This window comes from Miscanthus floridulus, chromosome 12 (genome assembly GCF_019320115.1).
Source record: "Miscanthus floridulus cultivar M001 chromosome 12, ASM1932011v1, whole genome shotgun sequence".
Taxonomy (NCBI): Eukaryota; Viridiplantae; Streptophyta; class Magnoliopsida; order Poales; family Poaceae; genus Miscanthus; species Miscanthus floridulus.
Window position 1 is genome coordinate 53,361,450 of NC_089591.1, and position 23,432 is coordinate 53,384,881.

At 48.2% G+C, this 23,432-nt stretch overlaps 1 protein-coding gene and 1 pseudogene across 3 annotated transcripts; one reads left to right on the forward strand and one right to left on the reverse strand.

Moving 5' to 3' along the window:
* Positions 1–8,902: 8,902 nt before the first annotated feature.
* LOC136497045 (protein STICHEL-like 2) lies at positions 8,903–19,706 on the forward strand. 3 transcript variants are annotated; one of them, XR_010769178.1, is made up of 9 exons: positions 8,903–9,393; positions 10,525–12,204; positions 12,290–12,509; positions 17,664–17,852; positions 17,940–18,140; positions 18,231–18,909; positions 19,010–19,081; positions 19,193–19,279; positions 19,413–19,706. XR_010769178.1 is itself a non-coding variant. In XM_066492832.1 (8 exons), exons 2-7 carry the CDS (start codon positions 10,648–10,650, stop codon positions 19,074–19,076), a joined length of 2,913 nt encoding a protein of 970 aa, XP_066348929.1. In that variant the 5' UTR covers positions 8,903–9,393; positions 10,525–10,647; the 3' UTR covers positions 19,077–19,081; positions 19,413–19,706. The 3 variants fall into 3 exon arrangements, 1 of the variants encoding a protein (XP_066348929.1); XR_010769177.1 differs by lacking the exon at positions 19,193–19,279 and having other exon boundaries at positions 19,413–19,515; positions 19,599–19,623; XM_066492832.1 differs by lacking the exon at positions 19,193–19,279.
* Positions 19,707–20,110: 404 nt separating this feature from the next.
* Positions 20,111–22,093, reverse strand: LOC136495890 (ultraviolet-B receptor UVR8-like; annotated as a pseudogene).
* Between the last annotated feature and the right edge of the window lie 1,339 nt (positions 22,094–23,432).

A 23,432-nucleotide genomic window follows, 5' to 3' on the forward strand; every position in this document is an offset into this window, starting at 1 on the left:
TCAAGGAGACAAAGAGAGAACTAGACAGGATGGTAAATGAAACAGGAAAGGCCTGGTTAGAGGTGCAGATGGAACAGAAGGCTTAGTGGGCGTTAGCATATGACGAGGGGGGTTTTAGGTATGGCATCATGACCACTAACTTTTTAGAGTCCTTCAACCGTGTATTTATCTGAGTTCGATCGTTGCCTGTGTCTGGAATTGTTAAGTTCTCCTTTCATAAGTGCAACAAAGATTTTGTCAAGAGGTGAGAACTTACGCAGAGGAATATAGCTGAGCAGGTGCTTTCATATTATGTTCGTATTGCATACCAAGTAGTTCAAATTTTGCAATGTTATATAATGTTAATTTGAATATTGTTAATTTGAATACTCTAACCCTTTGTTTATTAATTTGTAATAGGATAGCCCCTCCCACGTCGCACCAGATGTACCCCCTTCTTGAGGTGGAGTACGACGATGAGGTTTCTATGAGGCGTCCGAGGGATCCTTTCACTCCTAGGACTTAGTTGGTTATGTCAAACTTATGTCGAACGAATATTGTCGTCCAAAACTTGCAACTTGTCAACTTGCGCACAGTCTCCATTTATTTGCTTCATATTTGTTTCAACTTGCGCACGGTTGCGGCAGCACTTTTAGTTGTTTACAACACCGACGGCAGCTCCCGTTTAGTTGCAATTGAGGCTGGTCAGCTTCTGTCTGTGTCTAGGTACTGCCACGCCGTGGGCTATGGCGCAGCAGAACCTGGACACATACAGAACCTGGGCTTAGGATTGACACGTCGATTTTGTTCGTTTTAGAAATTCTCAACGCATTTGTTATTATTAAAAAAACTTAAAGAGCGACAAACGGATAGGTTGGAGGGTGACAAATAGATGGGATCACTTAAGATTGACCATGGGTAATCCGAGCACATGATATATGGGTATAATACATCAATAGTTCAAATAAAAAATAAGACAACACAATGAAAGTTTTGATACACAACGCAAATAAAAAACCCTCAGTCAGAAACATACTGAGTAAGCAACTTGTCGTCCGAGTACTAATCCTCTACCCTAACCCTGTTGCTATAGATAGGGTCACCTACATTGCCTTGAACTGCCTTTCGCCTGTAGTAAGCGGCCTCCGCTTCATCTACGGCCTCTGCGGCCTGAGTGAAGAACGCGTCGTCGTCATCCTCCACTTGCAAGCCCATCTCTGCTAGAGCGATGAGCTCGCTCAGTTTGCCAGTGTCGTCCTCAGCCTCCTCCGTCTGCAAGCCTGCCTCTGCTAGAGCGTTGAGCTCACTTAGTCTGCCAGTGTCATCTTTAGCCTTCTTCGCCTGCAAGCCCACCTCTGCTAGTACGATGAGCTCACTCAGTCTGGTAGTATCGTTCTTATCCTCATTCCCCTCATCAGGCAACACAATCGGTGATTCAATGGTGCGACCAGCTCGCGTTTTGTACTTATCTAACTTCTTTTTTTCATACCTTGCATGAGCCACCTCTGCAGCATGTTTCTTGCTGCATCCAATCCCTTCATATATAAAATGCAATCAGTTAGCAACGCGATTATATTACATTTAAAATCAGGCAACGAAAAAAGGCTTTCAAACACTCACTGACACATAATGCAACAACATGCTCGTTCAAGATATGCATCTGTACTCTTGTCTCCTCCCTTGTCTCCTTTCTTGCCCTCTCCTCCTCTAACATCATCCGTCTCTCCAATCCCTATTTATCAAGCCCAACATCGATCGGGTTACAAATACCGCGCTATCTAGCAAACTCACGCATCTTGTCTTTATGATGTTTAATGAATAGGTTGACGTAGTCAGGTCCAATCTCCTCTTTCATGCAATTACTTGCTTCCCTTTCAGTTCATCCAAGAACTTAGCTTGACCATCATAACATTCCCACCTGCATTTCCTAGTGCTCTGTTCAAACGAAAAATTATATCATATATGTATTAGCAAATAAAACAAAATACGATTTTATGTTTACCACAAAAATAACCAACCTCATCGTAGTCAACCATATGGCCGTAATAATGATTTATTCCAAGCTCCGAAGAAACTAGACCATAGTTGGATTTAACACCACATTCGCACTTGACTGGAGGTGCTTTGTAAATTAACATTTCTTTCTTCTTTTGCTTTGCCTTTGGCGGTTCTTTTGGCTATTGGTTCTTTGGACCATATAACCACTCCTTGAAACAACACTTTGCCACTGAAAACACCTAAATAAGGTGACATTAGTACATGAACACATATAGCTCAACATTTCAATATATACACTTTGCACTTACTTCATGTTTGTTTGGACACACAAACTTCAACGTATTCTTAGGGTTTATCATAGCTCGATCTCTGCAATCGCACAGAGGAGGTTCCTCGAGTCGTCTAACTGCGGCTAAGTGCTTCTCCTTAGCTGTCATTGGAGGGGGTTAGGGGGAGGTGGAACCCAGTGCTCGAAGTGCTCTCGTGGATGTCGCCCTCTCCACCAATCGTCGAAAAGAAGGTACCTGAGGTCAAACTTGTCTGCACCGTCGATCCACTGAAAGAAAAAACACCTCTCATGGGACTACACAATAAAATTCTAATAAAATATTAGTAACCTAGTAATACAAATGAAGAAAAAAAATATACGGAAACAATTACTTACATTAAAACGACTGCATGTGTAGAAACAACGAGCCGCTGTGTCCGGATGTCTTGATTGAAACACGTCGGTCGGACGACCACAATCACAGTTAGGGACAGAAAGATCAGGAGGGATGGGGGCATCTAGGCTAGACTCGCCGGGGTACAATTCTCTAGAACGACCCCATTTCGCTACAACTGCTCCGGAGACATGTCTTCCATCTAATAAAACGGTTCAAATTAAACATCAATCAAAACAACGCAAATTAATGTAAAATATAATCATTTGCATTGCAACTCAAATAATATAACCAACACTTATAGCAACAAAAATATACATGGTAAACATACTTCTAACTAAATAATTAATCTTAACATTGACAAAATCAAACTAATATCTTCCTCCAAACCATAGGCCATAGATCTCAAACATAATTTTCCTCCTAACCTATATACCCAATCCACCATTCAAACGAAAATAAAAAATGTGTCATTACCTTGAACGAGGCCGAGGAGGGAGGGAGGTTGCCGGGGAATGGAAGGGAGGGAGGGAGGCGGCAACGGAGGGACGGTCGCCGACAGCACTTAGGAGTAGCGGGAGGGCGCGGCGGGCAGGTGGGTGGACGCGGCGGGTAGACAGAGCGAATGCGCGGCGGGCGCGGCAGGCAGGCGGAACTGGGCCACGGGCCTTTTATTCGGCTCTGCCGCGCTACGGATCAGGGCGCGTCACTGCCGTGCCAAGATCGGTGGCGCGGTAGCCCCTGCCACGTCAGCGGTCAGCAGCCCGCGGTCTTCGCCACGTCATCCTCCCGCCGTGTCACAATGCATGGCGCGGCACAGGCTTTTCGCCGCACCATGGCAATAGACGCGGCCAAAAGTGTTAGTTTTGAATTAAAAACAGTGTTAGATTTAAAATTAGTTCAAAAAAGTGTTAAAAATAATAATAAAAAATCCCGGCGGCTGCGTCGAGGGGTTTAGGTTTAGCCGTCGGCCCGTCGCTGCCTTGGAGTTAGTTTGGGCCAGTCGGGTGCGCGATTTCGACGGGAGGATCGAAGATTGTAGCGCGCAGAACTTAATGGGCCGGAAAGTGGTTGGGCCAAAAACCAACGAGTATGAAGAGCCACCGCGCCAAGCTGCGTTCGCATGTGTGTGTGTGCGTGCGTGCTTTTTTTTTCTTTTCTTTTTTTGGCTAGCAACCTCGTGCAAGGATAGGTTGGAAAAGGTGAGGAGCAGCTTGCACTTGTTTTTGTGAACGCCGATGCACGAGGCAGAGCAGCCTGGCAGGCGGGGACGAGGGAGCCATGGATGACAAGCCGCGCCGGGACAAATAAACCTACCGGGCGGGGCACCCGCGTAGCAGAAGCACTTTTGTTTATCTGTGTCTTCTGCCGCGCCGATCTGGAACACCGGAACCGGACGTCGTGTGCGCCAGTGCCACGCACGATGGGCGCATGCAGAGGCGCCAAACAGACGCGAATCCACCCCTTCTCGTCGCTCAAGAATCCAAGGGAGGCCGTGCAAGACCTGCTCCAGGCCACCGGTTTCCGGCAACGTCGGTGCGGCGCACGAGACTGTGACTGTCTCTACACGACTACACACTCTAGTACAGTGTGTAGACTCGCATTGCTTGGTTGGACCCCCTCTGTATTCTGAATTTCTGAGATCCTCACTTAAGCTCGAGATGCCTAGGTTGTCTTCTTGAGCGAGTAATAGGAGTAGTCAAGGGTGAGTTTGGGTGGGCATATGCTTATTGAAAATCTATAAGGCCCAACCCAATGTAATTAAAATTCTCCCCACTTAATACAAAGACGCGTAAATCTTTTACGTGATCTAGAAAAAAACTTAAGCTCGTACCGATGCTGTCATGCTGCTGCGTATGTAGGGCTTGCACGTACCGTAAATGAGCTGAAGCTGCACATTTTCCCTTTTTTGTTTTTATTAATAAAAAAGTTTGCAGGAGCATCTCGATGCATGGTGTACAGCGTAGAAGCAGAGAATAATGCATGGAACAAACACCACAAGAACAAACATAATAAGTGTACTACTGAGTACACACACCCGATCGCCACTCGCAGGCACCAAGTTACTCCTACTCCTACTCCTGCAAGGAGCTGAGAATCTTTTGGGCGCGAGGCTTTCGGCACGTGCCCAGGACCCAATCATCGATGCTCTCTACAGGGCACAGGCGGCAGCAGCCGGCATCAGTACAGCAGTACGTTTTGGCTCTCCGATCCTCTCCGTCGCTTAAAACTGCATTAAGCGCTCGGCTTAGAGAGCAAAGTAAAATAAATAAAGCTGGCCATGGTTAATGATGGCGCATCATGCTGGTTGGAAGACCACGGATGTCTCCGGCACTCAGCAGTCGTATAGCATAGTCCTGCCGCACGTACTCCTGCTAATATACTACTGCAATAACTATATTATCACAGTAGCTACTCGGCTAGCTCATCTATGCCCTGTTCAGGCAAGTGTTTAGGGCCTGTTTAGTTCCCAAATTTTTTTGCGCAGTACCCATCACATCGAATCTTGCGGCACGTGCATGGAGTACTAAATGTAGACAAAAAAAAATAATTGCACAGTTGGGTGAGAAATCACGAGACGAAACTTTTAAACCTAATTAGTCCATAATTAGATACTAATTGCCAAATAAAAGCGAAATTGCTAGCCAAAACCCAAAAATTTTTGGATCTATACACGCCCTTAGTTTTCGGGCTAGGCGTCGTACGTGTAGACCCTAAGTTCTGCTAGTACTACACAGGGCTTTATGTACCTAGGTACAAAACCTAGAACCAGCAAGCACACACTACTGTGTATGCATGAAGATAGGCAGCAGAGATTTGATTGCGCATGTTGAAGGTTACTGTAGGGAGTAGCTTCTAGTAATCATTATCAGGCCTTTTTGGCCGTGTTTGGTATAACTTATCTGCGAAGTGCTTCCTAGATAAGCTACACAAATAGAGTAAAAGCGACGGTTAAAATAAGCTGGTCAATAGCCGCGGGCATCAAACACTCTCTAAATAAAAGGAAATGATAACAGCACGGACTATGGATTACGTTGTTCGTACATTAGGGAGGGTCCAAGCGTCCATGTACATCTCTTTTGACCACCTAGGGCGTCGTTAAGACGTGTTGTATTAAACTTTTTCTCTATCTTAATATAAAGACACGCAAACATTTTTTTTTAAAAAAACAAGACAAACAACTTAACTAATTCCACATGGGCCACCAGAAATAAAAAAAATCCCGACATGTTTTGTGCAAAAATATAATTATAAATTCGATGCAAGTCAATTTATTTTTAAGTCTAACTAAATTTATAAAAAATATCATATTTATATCAAAAACATATATGCTACAAAAATATATTTTGTGGCCAATTCAAATATTACTTGTTCGATGTTGCTATAATACTATTAATATTTTTTATAGACAGGGTTAAAATTAAAAAAGCTAAAATTACGCTGTTTTTTTTTTAAAAAAAATGGCCGGAGGAATAACAGAGAAGAACGTTCATTCCGGTCAAAGGGTGGGCACCAGGTTTTTGCGCGACGCAAGGCTGGATTTCGATTGGACGTGCGATGATTCTCCATAGTGCACGGCGCCACGGCGCAACCGGAGGCATGCAGCAGAGATGCTTGCCCCTATCGGCTATCGCATAGCCTTTCACGTTCTGTAACGGTAGGGGTAGAACTCCGTACAAGTAGGTTTCGGGCGATGATAACCATGGCATGCTCCTCGCACATCGTCAGACGCGCACGGCACACGTCCAACGAAATTTTTTTCTCTCTCTCTTTCGTCCTTCTCGAAGACAATTTCCTGCTATTTCACGGCACGTCTTTCTGCATTTCTGGGACATCGGGCATGGGCATTGACATGACGCGAACGTGTGTGTTTTTTTGCATTTTGTCATCCTGTCTTTTCATGCCATTCATGGCGCTACTTGTTGGAATTCCTTGACTGGCATATTTGCACTTCAAACCTTATAGTACCAGATATTATCTGAGGAAGCGGACGAGGAGTTCTATTGAGCTAGGGCCAGTTTAGTTCCACCCCATTTTGCAAAATTTTTCAAGATTTCTCGTCACATCGAATCTTTAGATGCATGAATGAAGTATTAAATATAAATAAAAAATAAAACTAATTACACAGTTTAGACAAAATCCACGAGACGAATCTTTTAAGCCTAATTAAATTATGATTGGACACTATTTACCAAATAACAACAAAAAATACTACAGTAGCACTTTGCCAAAAATTTTGGCATCCAAACAAGCCCCTAGTTTGAGGGCTTGATCTAGGAATGTAAGTAGGACATAATAAGATATCTCTTGTATTATTTTTCATTTTTAGCCCCTTGACATCTTCCAGGCTTCGAGAGGCTTGATCTAGCCATCTAGGAAAGTAAGTCGGAGTGTCGGGCTTAGAAGAGATCTCTTGTATTATTTTTGTAGAGAGGGTTTAGGAGGGGCACAGGCTTTATGCTCCGAATAGCAGTAGTGGGGGCTCAAGCGAGGTCATCGCGTTCAATGCGCTTGCTCCAAGCATGAAATGGTAGAGTAATAACTATATTTTCAAAACATATATTAACATGTTTTAGATGTTAGTGTATTTTTCTATAAATTTGGTCAAAAGTTGATAAGTCTGACTTAGAACAAAACAATGTGAACTGTAACTTAGAATCCATATGGCCCTGTTCGGCTTGCTGAAACTTAGCTGAAAAACACTGTTCTGGCTGAAATGTTGTGAGAGAAAAATACTGTTCCTGCTGAAAAAAGAAGCCGAACAAGCCGGATATAAAAGGTAAGCCGAACGGGGCCATATAGAGTAATAATAGTTATGAATTGGTGAGAGAGTATTTTGGTCAGTTGGTACCAATTACTACATGCTATTAGCCGGGTTTGCCCATCTAATGCGATAGTTATTAGCTAGCCTTATTAGCAAATGCAGTCTGGATTTACCCAACAAATTTTAGGCAACTAGTAACTGCTATCCGACTAGATCCAAAAGAGCTCTTAAAAGAAGTAACTAACATAACAACAAAGTAAATCCTTAGTCCTCTTCCTTATGTTAGGCAAACAAAACATTGTAATTTAACATACTCCGTTTGTCCTAATAAATATATTATGAGAACGGTAATATAGTTTTGCAAAAGTGCAACATTTGTTAACGAAAACTCATAGTGTCTCCATATATGGCGCTAAGTTTTAAGTAGAAACTGAAACTTAGATGCTAAATAAAAAAGCGTGATGGAATATAACTATCGCTTGGATGATTTTAGAAATTAGATTATGCGCAATGTTAGTATGTTCTGCACCAATAACTCATCCGAAGGAGAGTTTCGAAGGTTTATAGGATCCCAAAGTTTGCCGTCATTAGAAAAAAGAGAGGAAAAGGAGTATAAATAGTTTGTGGTGTAGTCGTATATATGTTCTGCACCAAGACTCCAAGAGCTATCTATACAAAAAGATTTTACTTAGCAACAAAATTGTCGGAGACCGTTGTTGCCGCTAATGTAACTTTTTCTCTCTATACAGTGCCTGTGAGGACTTTCCAGCCTTTTAAGATAACAGGCAGCTCTCCTGCCCGGTTCGTTAAAAAAAATGTCCGAGACAGTAGTGATGTACTTCCTTCCTCCAATCAAACCTAAGCTACGTCGGTTCACTACATGAAAAATGATCTGAAGCTAGTTCTTTTGTCCTTTACCGTGCGCTTTCTTGTGGTACAACACAAAAAAAAAACGGATTTAGGCCTCGAAGTTTACTTCATATCCCATCGAATGCATGGAATATTAAATATAGACTAAAAACTAATTGTATAGTTTATGACTAATTTACGAGATAGATCTTTTAAGCCTAATTAGTTCAAGATTTGACAATGTTGTGCTACAGTAACACATGTGTTAATAATGGATTAATTAGGCTTAGTAAATTCGTCGCGCGGATTACTGACGAATTCTATAATTTGTTTTTTTATTAATATCCGAACACCCCGTACGACACATAATATGACACCTTAAAATTTTACTCCCTAAACTTAAACAAGACCTTAAAAGAGGACCCTTGTGTAATTTCAAGTAAGACGGAGGTGCCGCGTGCACGTGAAAACGACGCTCTTCACTTCAGTCCTCTTCTCTCCTCTGGTTTCAGAAACACACGGAGACGGAGCGTGACCACTCTTGTGCTCTGCTCTGCTCTGCTGCCCAGCCAGCCACCGCAACGAACAAAAAGCCTAGCAGCCTTTCCCTCACACACAAACCCACCTCTCTGCTGCACCATCCTCCAGCCTCCGGCAAAACTACAGAAACGCCATCGCTCCGGCACGGTCGCCGAGGCTGCCGAGGCCCCACCGTCCAGGACTGCGGGGTGGTCCGTGCTGCCGCTGCACCCGTTGCCATGACCTGACCACTGCACTTGTTTAATCACCCCCAAATCTTGCCCTTTTCCGTGCCGTTCTGCCACTGAGCACATGGCCACACCCACGCTGCCGCTGGCTGGTGCTGCTCAGCTCTGTGCTCACTGCTCAGACGCTCACACGCTCCCCGCTCTCCTCCTCTCCAGGCTCCAGCCGCGCGAGCCCAGCTGAGTGAGGTGAGGTGAGGTGCTGGGCCGACCGGCTGAGTAGCTAGCTGACGGTACGCGCCGCTACCATTACCACGCTGCACCGTAACAGAGCAGGCCTCACGCGGCGCTGTCCCGACCCCGTCGAGGCAAAAGCCCTGGCCGTTCCCTCGCCCCGTGCCGCCGCCGCCGCCGCCAGCGCCCAGGCTTCCTTCTGGTGAGAAAGCGTCCTCCGTTGTTCCTCGCGCATTCATCGCTTTAATCCCGACGGGTTCCCTTCCCCTCCGTTCCGGACGGGGTCTCCTGCCTTCCTTGCAGCGCGTCTCGTTGTTTGCTTGCCCCGCCGCTGGATCTCGTGGTTCTTTCGCAATGCCGCGGCACTGATTTTGTGGGGGTCGAGTTCTGCTAGCTTCTGATCCGTGTTCTTGCGAGGAGCTAAACGACAAGGAATGCACCCGTCCGTTGCTGCATCTCTATTCGGTACACTGTAGCAGGAACAGAGCCATTGCTTGTTGGGAGATGTGGGGGATATGGGCCCAAAGATTTTGCAATCTTCAGCGATTGATTTCATTTGAGGTTCTGAGAGGGGTTCTTCGCTGTTCTTTGAGTAGTTTTTATTTCTTGGTTTGCTGTGCCAATGTGCCATGTCATATTTCTACGAGAGGTTGGTGGTGATTGGTACATGCAATTGCGCAAATCTCTTCTATTTTTAAGTGTAGGCTACTGGGGGTCTGGGGCTGAGGCTAGGGTAGGATTTGACTTTTTGATTGTTTTCTCCACACTTGCTGTTTGTTTTTTCTTGGGAGCCCCACGTTCGTTAGAAAAGGAGAGAATGTGTGGATTATCTGCACTGTTTTACCTTTCATTTCGGTTAGAAAAGGGAGAAGTGACGCCTCATTCTTGATTCCTTTGTACAGCAAAAATGAGGCATTTCATTTTACTGCCTTGATCTGTGCTTATTGAATGAGGCATTTCGTTTCTATGGGCCTGTCCTAGTGTATACTCCTAGTACAAATAATTGCTCCAATACTGCGCTAAGATAGCCTTTAACGTGACTTCTTTTTAAAAATCTCTCTCTTCCTCCTCTTTTATGCTTATATCTGTCTCAAGTTCTGACCTGGATTTAATATATATTGGAGATCCGGAACATGCAGCAGTTTCTGTTTGAGCTCAAAAGCAATGCAAATGATTCCCTTTTAGTACAGTTTTATCAGCCTTGATGTGTCCAGCTACGATCTTGACCTGATCTCTCATCTGAGTTGAAGCTCCTTGTTGGCTGTGCAAGGGGAGAATCAGGGCAAGTACCGAAACATGTGTTCTTATGGTTCTTGTGTCTGATCTTCTGCAGTGACTTCGCTACAATGGGTCATGTCCTAATCAAAAGAAGGACCATATTTCCATGTCAACATTGAAGATACTACTATCTTTCATTATTGCTGGGTAAGTTGGAACAGAGAAGTACATATTCAAGATGATGGACATGAGGCGGCACTCTGTGTCTTTAGATGTCCCACTGTCAAGAACCTTGGTGCAGCTCAAGCGAGTGAGATCGCTGCGGGATCCAGCAACAAACTCGATGAGCAAGTATGCATCTCCTTCTGATCACATGATCTGGGAGACTGCTTCTAGCAATGGGGTGACTCTGGAGCTTGGCAGGTCAGCACATCATCACCTGGCTGAAGAAGACGAAGATGTGGGAGCTGAGCCTACAATGGGTTCAGAGCGGAGTTTTCGGGGACCAAATGCAAGGACTGCATCATATAGGAAATCTTCTGCTGTCAGGATCAGAGGCTTGAACCCACCGAGAAACAAGCAGGTTCATCGTGTCCGCCAAGATGGTCACCGCAAGTCATTAGATTCTAACCACTTAAATCATACTTCTATCCATCAGTTGGCAAACAATATGGTCAACAATGTGGATGCAGATAAGGAAGAGGAGGAAGTGAATTCTTATGATAGACCAAAATTTGCAATGCCAGATAAGGCTGATGAAGAAGTGAAAATGCCAGGCTACTCCAAATTCAGGAGCAAGTCTCCCGCTGCAGTGAGCCGCGTTGGGAGCCCCTGTATGTCAGCCAGTGAGGCACGCTCCGTTGGGTCAAGAAGAAGCACTTTAGGGCATGGAACTGAGGATACACAACTGAGGTCAAATGATGTCGTGGGATCGAATTTTAGTGGCTGTGGTATAAGCTACTGCTGGTCAGGAGGGTCAAAGTACCGAGAACTTTATTCTGATAGTGATGGTCCAGATCAACCTCTCTTATCTACAGATGGGACTGAGGCAGCATTCCAAGGCAATGTACCATACACTGAGACACCAAGGTGTTTAAGCCAGAAATTTCGCCCTCGTTCCTTCAGTGAATTGATTGGCCTAAATGTTGTTGCCCAGTCCCTCTTATATTCCTCTTGCAAAGGAAAAGTTGCTCCAATGTACTTGTTTCATGGCCCCAGGGGTACAGGCAAGACATCCACAGCAAGGATTTTTGCCGCAGCACTAAATTGTGTATCTCTTGAAGAGCAAAGGCCATGTGGTTTCTGTAAAGAGTGTGTCATTCTTTTCTCTGGGAAGAGTAGAGATGTGAAAGAACTTGATGCGGCGAAAATGGATCGTTTAGGTCGAGTAAAGGCACTTCTCAAGAGTGCATCTCTCGTACCATACTCTTCGCGCTTCAAGGTTTTCATAATAGATGAATGCCATCTCTTGCAAGAAGATGCATGGTCAGCAATACTGAAGAGTCTTGACGAGCCATACCGGTATACAGTATACATTATGATTACTTCTGACATAGAAGGCCTGCCTCGCACTTCCATCGCACATTGCCAGAAGTTCCATTTTCCAAAGATAAAGGTGGCAGATATTGTCTACAGGTTGGAGAAAATCTGTATAGAAGAAGGATTAGAATTTGACCATGATGGGTTGTACTTCATTGCTGCAAAGTCTAATGGTTCTCTTAGAGATTCAGAAATAATGCTTGATCAACTCAGTTTGCTCGGGAAGAAGATCACAATTTCTCTTGTGCATGAGCTTGTGAGTTGTCTACTGTCATTTGTCATGCTCTAAGTAGTATATCATAAAGTCAGTATTGTCATGTTTATATATCTGTTATTTGCAGGTAGGATCTGTGTCTGATGACGAGTTGATTGAATTGCTTGACCTAGCATTGTCATCCGACACAACCAATACTGTAAGACGAGCTCGAGAACTTATGGGGTCAGCAATTGATCCTCTGCAGCTGGTGTCTCAGTTGGCCAACCTTATTATGGACATTCTCTCAGGGCGATGTCAATCTGCAGTTACTGAAGTCAGCAAAAGTTTCTTGGGTAGATATGCATGTACGTGTCCTTTCCTTGCCATGTTTCTTTCTTATTTGCCACATGAGCATTCTCCTATTGTTCAAAATTGCGTGCTAATCTTTTAAGAGCTTGAATTGAACCAACTATAGGATCATACATTTATTGTTGGAAGATTGTCATGATCTTTTATCTTGATTTTTGAAACTGTGTCTATCTACATCCCTGTTTGTTCCTGTTAGAATGTAATAGTAACAGCCCATATTGGGTGTACGGCCCATTGGCCTTGTACATTGTAACCCTAGCCTATTAGGCTATATAATGAAGGTCACCCCCCCCCCCTGATTAGGGTGTGCGGTGTTACTTTACATGGTATCAGCCCTAATTACGGTCCTTTCCTTCCGCTCTCGCGCCTCCTCTGCCCGTGCGTCCTCCGTGAGGACATGCGCCACCGCACCAGCCCGGCTGCGCGCGCACTCGCGCCGCCGCCCCTGCCCCGCATCGTGATCGCCAGGCCGCACGCCTCCTCCAGTCGCGCCGCCACGTCGCGCGCGCTATTGCCGCTCCAGGCCGCCGCGCGGATCGCGCCGCCGCCTTGTAGCCGCGCCCATGACGTCGTCGTCGAGTTCCTCCTCCACAACCGGCGCCCTCGGGCCCCAGTCGTCCGGCACCATGGGGGACTCTCTCGCTGCTCCCTTCTTCACCGCCTACGCCTCCGTCAACGTGAAGCAGCACGTCCCCATCGCGCTCAGCCTCGAGCGCCCGAACTACTCCAAGTGGAAGGCGTTCTTCACCGCCCTCTACGGCAAGACGGACTGCTCGGCCACATCGATGGCACGGAGGCCGCGCGCCCGGCTGACCCCCTGTGGTCTCAGCCTGACGCCTGCATCCGCGGCTGGATGTACGGCTCCGTCGACGACGCCGTCCTCGACCTCGCTATGGAGCCCGATCAGGATGCGCGCGCTCTGTACGTCTCTATCGAGGCCCTGTTCCAGGCGAACAAGGAGTCCCGCGCCGTCGTCCTCGAGCAGGAGTTCCACAACCTGTCCCAGGGCGACCTCTCCATTGACGCCTACGCCCAGCAGATGAAGCGCACCGCTGATGCACTTCGGGAGGTCGGCCACACCATCTCCCCCGCGCAGCTCGTGCTCAATCTTCTGCGCGGCCTCAACTCCCGCTTTGCCAACACCGCCGACATCATTGCCAACTCATCGCCGCTTCCCGACTTCAAGTCTGCCACCAACATGCTCCGCATCAAGGAGCTCCGCCTTGGCACCGAGGGCAACGAGGCCTCGGCTTCAGCTCTTGCCGCCTCCACCACCTCCTCCTGCACTTCACCGTCCTGCCGGTCCACCTCCTCTGCACCCACCAATCGTGGGGGCGGTGGCAAGGGCAAGGGTGGCAAGGGCAAGGGTGGGCGTGGCGGCAACGGCAGCGGTGGCGGTGGCGGTGGCGGGCGCAACCAGCAGCACGGTGGCGGCTTCAGCGGGCAAGGCGGCGGCTCCGGCGGGCGTCAGGCTCCTCAGCCGGCCGGCCCTTGGGTTTGCTACAACCCTTGGGCCGTCCAGTGGCCACCTCAGCAGCAGCAACAGTGGGGTGCGCCACCTGCGCCTCCTCCACAGGCACACACCGCCTTCGCGCCGCCTCAGTTCTCCACTGCCGGCGGTCCTCCGGCTTACGGGCCTCCAGCCAGCTGGGATCCGACCAGCCTGATCGCCGCTCTCAACCAGATGGCGGTTCAGGGTGGGTCTGCACCCTGGGTCATGGACAGCGGAGCGACATCTCACATGTCCTCCAACGACGGTATTTTACTTTCCCATCTCCCATCTCCCGTCGCCACCGTCCTCCATTACGGTCGACAACGGTCAATCAATTACTATTCTTAGTCGTGGCACTTCTCTTATTCAAATAGTTGATCGTCCTTTTCATCTTGATAATGTTTTTGTCGCTCCCCAACTCACTCGTAATCTGCTATCTGTTCGAAAGCTTACTCGCGACAATAACTGTTCAATTGAGTTTGACGCCTCTGGTTTTTCTGTTAAGGATCTACAGACCAAGACGGTCCTCCTTCGGTGCAATAGCAACGGGGACCTCTACACCATTCCACATCGCATGCCACCTCGCTGCCATGTCGCCGTCGTTTCCCCGGAGCTATGGCACTTCCGCCTTGGTCATCCTGCACCTGCCGTCGTCACTACTCTAAATACGCTATCAGCTATCCAGTGTAATAAAGCAGCTCGCCGCCTTTGTCATGCCTGTCAGCTAGGCAAACACGCTAGGCTGCCATTTGCTAGTTCGGTTTCTAGTACATCTGCACCTTTTGAACTTGTTCACTGTGATGTCTGGACCTCTCCAATTTCGAGCATTTCTGGTTATAAATTTTATCTCGTGCTAGTTGATGATTATACTCATTATTGTTGGATGTTTCCTCTTCACCATAAATCCGAAGTTCATGAATATATTGTTCAGTTTGTTGCTCACGCTCACACACAGTTCAGCTTTCCTGTGCACTGTTTTCAGGCAGATAATGTCACCGAGTTCATCAACAATGCCACCGCTACCTTCCTGGCTAGCCGCGGCATCCTGCTTCGCACCTCGTGCCCCTACACATCTGCCCAGAACGGCAAAGCTGAGCGGATGCTTCGCACACTGAACAATGCTGTTCGCACGCTTCTGTTTCATGCCGCCATGCCTCCATCCTATTGGGTCGAAGCTCTTTCCACCGCTGTGTTTCTGATCAACCGGCGGCCCTCATCGTCCATACATAATGGTATTCCCTATCATCTCCTTCACCGCAAAATGCCAGACTACTCCATCCTTAGAGTTTTCGGTTGCCTGTGCTATCCGAACCTCAGTGCCACGACTCCCCATAAATTGTCTCCTCGCTCAGCAGCGTGTGTCTTTCTCGGTTACCCTCCTTCCCAGAAGGGCTACCGGTGTCTTGATCTTTCCACTCGCAAGATCATCATCTCTCGCCACGTTGTTTTTTATGAGACTCACTTTCCGTTTGCGGCTTCCAAGCCCCGACCGGATTCTTTTGACTTTTTGTTACAGGATATACTTCCCGCGCCTGCCCCGTCTACCTCAGACGTTCGAAACTCGCGGGCCTCGGTTGCGCCTGCCTCGTCTGCCTCAGACGATGCCGGCGACCCCGTTGGGTTCGACCCTGCCATCCTGTGGCACGGTGCTGCCCACCGGCTACCCCAGGTGCCTCGGCAGGCCATGGCTCCTGCACCTCCTCCGCCAGCAGGTGCCGTCGCCCCTGCCCCTGTCCGGCAGCGGTATGACATCCACTACAGCCGTCGTCAGCATCCGGCACCGGCTCCACAGCCGCCGCCGGAGGTACCTCCGGCCCCAGAGCCGCAGGCAGTGGTGTCCCAGGCTCCAGAGCCTCCTGCACGGGCGACTCGTTCCCAGACGGGTTCTCTGCCGCCGCCCATGCAGTGGTATGGCTTAACCGCGGCGGCCTCCAGTCTGGCTTCTCCGTTGCCGGGCAACTCTCGCGCCGCGCTCGCCGATGCGAATTGGCGCGCGGCCATGGCCGAAGAATACAAGGCGCTCGTGGACAATGGCACCTGGCGTCTTGTTCCTCGACCGCCTCGTGCCAACGTCATCACCGGCAAGTGGGTCTTCAAGCACAAGTTTCGTGCTGACGGCTCTCTGGCTCGTCATAAAGCCAGATGGGTTGTTCGTGGGTTCTCGCAGCGGTACGACATCGACTACGACGAGACGTTCAGCCCGGTTGTCAAACCGGCCACCATCCGGATCGTCCTCGGCATCACCGCCTCTTGCTCCTGGCCGATACATCAGCTGGACGTGAAGAACGCTTTTCTTCACGACCATCTGAACGAGATAGTCTACTGCCAGCAGCCGCCCGGCTTCGTCGACCCGGCGGCTCCCGACCACGTCTGTCTCCTGCAAAAGTCCTTGTACGGACTCAAGCAGGCGCCCAGGGCGTGGCACCAGCGGTTCTCCGGCTTCGTCCAGCGGTCCGGCTTCACTGCTTCGACCTCCGATACATCCCTCTTTGTTTACAAAGCGGGTGCCGACATCGCCTACTTGCTGCTCTACGTCGACGACATCATCCTGACAGCCTCGTCGACCCCGCTTCTTCGTCGCATCACCGAGCTCCTTCACTCCGAGTTCGCCATGACAGATCTCGGGGATCTTCATCACTTCCTCGGGATCTCTGTCACGCGTTCTGCTGACGGCCTCTTCCTGTCTCAGCGCCAGTACGCTGTGGACCTGCTCCAGCGCGCCGGCATGGCTGAGTGTCATTCTACGGCGACTCCTGTTGACACTCATGCCAAGCTCTCTGCTACGGACGGCGCTCCGGTGGCGGATGTCACTCAGTACCGCAGCCTCGCCGGTGCGCTACAGTATCTCACGCTGACTCGTCCGGACCTCGCCTATGCAGTTTAGCAGGTTTGCCTCTTCATGCACGACCCGCGAGAGCCTCATCTTGCGATGCTCAAGCGTGTCCTGCGGTATGTCAAGGGCACCCTGTCCACCGGGCTTCACATCGGCACAGGCAGCATCACCAGCTTGACTGCCTACTCCGATGCTGATTGGGCTGGTTGTCCAGACTCTCGGCGCTCCACTTCAGGCTATTGTGTCTTCCTCGGCGACAACTTAGTCTCTTGGTCCTCCAAACGACAGACTACGGTTTCTCGTTCGAGTGCGGAGGCTGAGTATCGTGCTGTTGCGCACGCTGTGGCTGAGACTTGTTGGCTTCGTCAGTTACTTCAGGAGCTCCACGCACCCATCTCTTCGGCGACGATCGTCTACTGCGACAATGTCAGTGCTGTCTACATGACCGCCAATCCAGTTCATCATCGTCGCACGAAGCATATTGAGATAGATATTCACTTCGTCCGTGAGAAGGTTGCTTTGGGACAGGTTCGGGTGCTCCATGTTCCATCGTCTCATCAGTTCGCGGACATTATGACCAAAGGGTTACCTGTACAGTTGTTCACTGACTTTAGGTCTAGTCTTTGTGTTCGTGACACTCCCGCTTAGACTGAAGGAGGGTGTTAGAATGTAATAGTAACAGCCCATTGGCCTTGTACAATGTAACCCTAGCCTATTAGGCTATATAATGAAGGTCACCCCCCCTGATTAGGGTGTGCGGTGTTACTTTACAGTTCCACAAAGGTTTTCGTCTCAAGTCTAGTCTTTTTTGTCACGATTATGCAGTATCAGAGGTTGGAATAAAGAAACTAAGACATGCACTGAAGATACTGTCAGAAACTGAAAAACAATTGAGGGCATCAAGGAATCAGGCTACTTGGGTTACAGTTGCGCTTTTGCAGTTTAGCACCAATGAACCTAACCTTGCTGCTGAACTGAATGATATGCATGCACATTCAGTAACTGGATATACAGGTAAATATACTAATTCACAGTATCCCCTGTATTTCCGATTTCCATACAGAATGGAATGATAACCATTTTTTATATCCTATTGTGTAGATGACTGGGTTTCCAAGGTGCACTCAAGTGCCAATTTTTGTCAGGCATGTAACAGCACCAAGTCCAACTGTTCTGAGAGGCACTGTAGGCGGCTTAAGCTTGAGAACATATGGAGGAGAGCCATTGGAAAGTGTCGATCAAGGTCAGCCAAAAGTTTCCTCAGGAAAGAAGGCATCTTATCATCGGTTCATGTTACTGAAGGTAAAAACAAACACGCCATCTCAATTGAATTTTTAATTTCTCATATATGGATTGTGCTGAAAATGATACACTATATGTACAAATTCTCAGAGGTGGCCATAGCAGAAGTTGGTTTTGGACACCCGGATCACCTATCAAGAGCAGAGAAAATGCAAAGCCTAATAGAATGCTCTTTACAGCATGTTCTTGGGTGCAATGTGGAGATTAGATTCAAACTTGTACCCTGTCCAGTGAGAAAAGATGCTAGGTTGAAGAGACAGTCGTTCAGTTTTCTCAACTGCTCTGGCCGGAAGCAAGAGCTGTCAGATTCAGTTGTGACTGATGAAGATGAAGCTGTGAGGCCTCGAGCAAGAGAGACACCGCTTAAAGGCTACACCTCTATGCAACGTGTTGATTCAAAACCAATGGTCCATGGTTGTGAGGATGATGCTCGGAGTACCTTGACGTCAAACAGATCCATGACAGATGACCTGACAAGGACGTGCAGGTCAGAGACTAACTACTCAAAGGGTGTAAGTGAGCAGGGCCACTTTGATAGCATCCAGGAGCCTGACCTACAGCCGAATTGCTTCTCGCGAACACTCAAGCTTCAAAAGAAGCTATTGTCTTCTGGCGCAGCACACACAATCTGTTTGAGGATCCAGCCACATAACAAGATGGACTTCCTGCCTAAGAAAGAATTCGATACATACTTCTGCGCATACGAACCTTACGAGCAGTGTTCAAGATCAAATTCAAGAGCTACTTACAGTTCAAGAGATGATGACTTGTAAGCAGTCTGAACTTGGCACAATCTCATGCAATGATATATTCAGTTACATTACTGCCATGTGACGAACGAGTGCTGAACTATTTTATTTCTTCTGCAGGTGGAGCAAGAATTCACGCTTTGGTTCGAATCTACTCTGCTGGAGGGCCCCAAAACAATCCATGTAACAGAGGTACATTACTCTGTATTTTTCACATTACTTGGTCGGAATAGCCATGTGGATTCAGTGTTTTGGACTGCTCGGTTTCTATTTGCTAGTGTTCATGTGACATGTTGACCCCAGTTCTGCCAGAGCATCCCCCACACCAGCAAGTTGCTTTCTTACAAGCGTAACTGCAACAACCAGCACAAGCATTGCTGCTGGGGAAAAGTGAGTCATGATAGCAGAACATTGACATGCTGAAAGCTGGGGAAAAGTGAATCATGATAGCAGAACATTGACATGCAGAAAAACAGTGTCAAATCATTCAGCTTACCTTTTGCATTTCTCTGTGAATTTGCAGGAAAGGACGAGCATATAGATGGAAGGCAGCAATTCTGCTATGACATTTACCAATTTTGCCCGAAGCTGGAGACATGGACACCACCTGCGGGGACAATTTTTGAAGGAAAGTCCAGGAGGGGTCTGTGTTATTCTTGTTCTTGGTAGGCAGCTGAGAAACTACTTAGTGATATTTTCTTGGAAATGCAGGTCCTTTGTAACGCTACTAGTGGGCAGTTGTACAGCGCGCCAATGATGAAACCCTGTGTATACTGAACAGTTCTGTTATTCTAAATTTCGCAAGACGATCCGAAGCTCTCTCCATTTACATGATCTTTTTTGTTAGCTGAATGATTAACATCGTCTAAACTCCTTACGACTCATATAGATTGATCTTCCTTTCAATCAAAAGATAAATCGATCAGCATCTGAGTCGCATTTGGCACGCGTGCAGAAGCATCAGCGTCAGCATGTGAAGTTTGTTTCAGCGCAACCGGTTGCATTTGCCAGAGAATGGCCATCGCAATCCAACATAAAGATCAGTCAAACTGAAACCAATCAGAAGCCACGGCTGTCCAATGTTCAGAAAAGAAGCCACCACGAAACCTAATAGTCCATCCAGAATCTAAATCGAGCTAACATGTTAGTAAATGAATGTTTATACACCAGCAGCTACCATGGGGCATGGGAGAAGGTTGAGGTCGATGCTGGTGAAAGAAACTAGGCGAGATCAATGGCGACACGATCTGGGGCCGGCCTAGTTTTCTGTCCCTCAGCGAGCTTCACACCAAGCTGCCCCTTGCTACCTGCACCGAGGGAGTAGAGCCTCGGACTCGGTGAGGACGAATGTATGAGAGTGATCCGGAACGTAACTGTCGCCAACCCAGTCCAAGGTGTTAGTCGCGCTAATCTGCACAGCCTTTTATCTGAGTGGCTAGCTTGGGAATCCGTTCACCCGCGTCTCCCACGCCGGCTGCCTGAAACCACGAGAGACGATGAAGCGGCAAGGTCAGGAATTCGGAACATTAAATCTAATAACTTTATCTGGATTTGTCCGAGACTCCAGTACAAACCTGAAAACCCAGATTATGCGAAAGATGGCAACCAAAGGAGTAGACATCGCCATTATCTGCGACGACGAAGGTGGAGCAATAGCCAGCCGAGACGTGCCTAGCCTTCACTGCCCCCAAGCCTGCCACTGCCGTGGGGAGGTCAATACTTTCTTGTTCATCATCGTGTCCCAGACAGCCATAGGAGTGCCACCCCCAGGTGAACACACGTCCATCACTCGCCAGGGCTGCACAATGGACAGCGCCCGCTGAAATCGACACCGGTTTTACCTTCAATGTCTGGAAATGTTGGATCACCATTGGGATCGTCAGGTTTGTCGTGCATCCATGCCCCAAGCTTGCCTCCTAAACCGCACCCTACCGAGTAAACCGACCTGCAAGTTGAATATTGATACAAATTCAATCTTATTTTGCATGAAAGAACAGGTAAAAAAATTCAAAGAAAGCTCATGCTCGTCCAACGTATATGAACGGTGATGCTTGTTTAATACTGTAAAACTAAGAAGAAGACCAGCAATGAATGAATACTGCACAACAAAGGAACGACACTTACATTCCAGTCGGTTGGTAGGCCAACATATGGAGATAGCAATTGCCCGCGGCAATCTGCACAACAAGAGCATCCTCAAGCGGTCCAGAGAGAAGGCGAGGCTCGAGACCAGTCAGGTCTAAATCATGACCAAGCCTCTTATCACGCCCCCAACAGAAAGTATAAACCTGACCCTCTCTAGACAGAACAGCAGAGAAGAAGTCTCCAACAGATGCTTGGACTACAAATACATCTTTCAGTGACTCCACAAGCTTAGGGCTGCTGGTATAAGCACCAGCTGATTTCAAACTCGCGAAACTATCCTGTTCAAATGAGTACACGCTTCCTGTGTCGCTCACGAGCATTGTCCTCCTCGAGCCGACTGCTGCTTGTGTGATTCTGATGCCCTGCAGAGACCTAAAGGCATGGTTTGACAGCTGTGCTATTGTGCATATATAGTTCTATAGTTACCAGCAAAACAAACATATGATACGTTACCTAATAAGGCATGGTTCGCATTGTTCTTCTGTATTCCCAAGCCCAAGCTGCCCCGAAGAATTTGTGCCGAATGAGTACACATCCCCCTTTGACGTGACAACGATGCTGTGCCCTGGTCCAGAAACAACCTGAGATTTCCCACGGTGGTAATTCTTCTCACCGATCAACAGGTACATAAGGACGAGCTTCCAAGAGCCTCCACACCGCTCCTTCAGCCTCCCTTTTTTCCTCATTGTTCATTGACTTGAAGATGGCCTTTTGGCAGCAAGTATCATATGCTGCAACTTCTGGGAGAGACAGCGTGGCATCTGGGCTTCTGAAGAACGCACATGCAGCCTGAACAGCATTATATCGTCATAGACATGATAATTAAGCAGCATTTCAAAATATTAAGAACATTTTATATGTGGTTGTACACATTAGACTTGCCTCCAAAGCAGCCAGATCCTTGGGTTCCAGCCCGTAGGATGAGAGCACATGGAGGAGAATGGACGGGTTTGCAGTGAGGGGGATTTGCTGAAGCGGTGGACAAGAGTGGGAGGTGGCCTCATTCACAATGTTGTGGATCTTTATAGCCACGGAGGCTTTGCTGTCCGTGGCATCCATTGGGAGCCTGAACTAGGTGCCCTAATTGTGAGTTCAAAACCTTCATGGACTAGAGCTGCTAAGGAAAAGAGAAACAGATCATCACATAATCTGGATAGCTATCTGTGTTGGCCCACAGGATCACCGGCTCAGGTGAGTGAACCACTCACCAGTCTTGCCGAGCACCCGCTAGTGTTGCCGAGCACCCACTAGCCGTGCCGACCACGAACAAGCGTTGTCTGTCCCACATATTATGGCTAGAGCTAGAAGAAGAAGGGAGAACATAGCATGCACACACAGTACAAGACACCAGCGTTGGCCGAAGCCCTGTCTGAGAGATGGCAAATCTGAACTCTCTTTACTGAGTTGCCGTGGTAGTCTATTTATACAACTCTATCCATCTAGTCCTAGTACAGCGCACATGCTGTAACAGTAACTAGATAACATACAGGGCTGACTCTGCGCCGGCCTCTGCATGTGGCTACAGTGCTGCAGGTGAGCCGTACAGCGCCTACACCTACAGCGGCTACAGTATCACAGCAGGGAGCTTTTTCGGCGCCGCCTTCCCCTTGCTGTGTTCACAAAAGGTAGCAGTAGATTATATAACAATCTTTCCCTAATCCTACTGCTAACCCTTGTACCCCCTCCATGTCGATCATCTCCTTTAGCTCCGTGAGTCAAAGACGTTCGAGCGGCTTGATGAGGACGTCCGCGAGTTGTCGACCAGTTTCGACAAACTCGATGACGATCTGCCCTCCATCGACACAGTCCCTGAGAAAGTGGAACTTCACGTCGATGTGTTTACTCCGGTCGTGCAGAACTGGATTCTTCGCGAGGGCGATGGCGGACGGGTTGTCCACCATCAGTGCTGGTGGGTGAGCTTCCACGCCGGTCAGCTCGGCCAGCAGCCGGCGCAGCCACACAACTTGGCACGCCGCTGTGGTCGCCGCTACGTACTCTGCCTCGCACGTAGATAGCGCCACCACCTTCTGTTTTAGCGACAACCATGAAATTGGGGCCGACCCGAGGAAGACGAGCACGCCAGAGGTGCTCCATTGTCCGTCGATGTCCCCCGCCATGTCTGCATCGCTGAACACAGTGAGCTGCAGCCTACTCCCGTCGGTCTTGGGAAAGATGATCCCTGGATCCACCGTCCCCTCAACGTAGCGCAGTAGCTGCTTCACTACAGCCCAGTGATCCTCTCTAGGATCCTCCATAAAGTGACTGACGTAGCCCACGGCGAACGTAATGTCCGGCCCCGTGTGGACTAGGTAGCATAGACCACCGACGATGCTTCGGTAGAGTGTCGCATTCACCTTCGCCACGGTGCTGGCCTTTGTCAGCTTCAACCGCTCCTCCA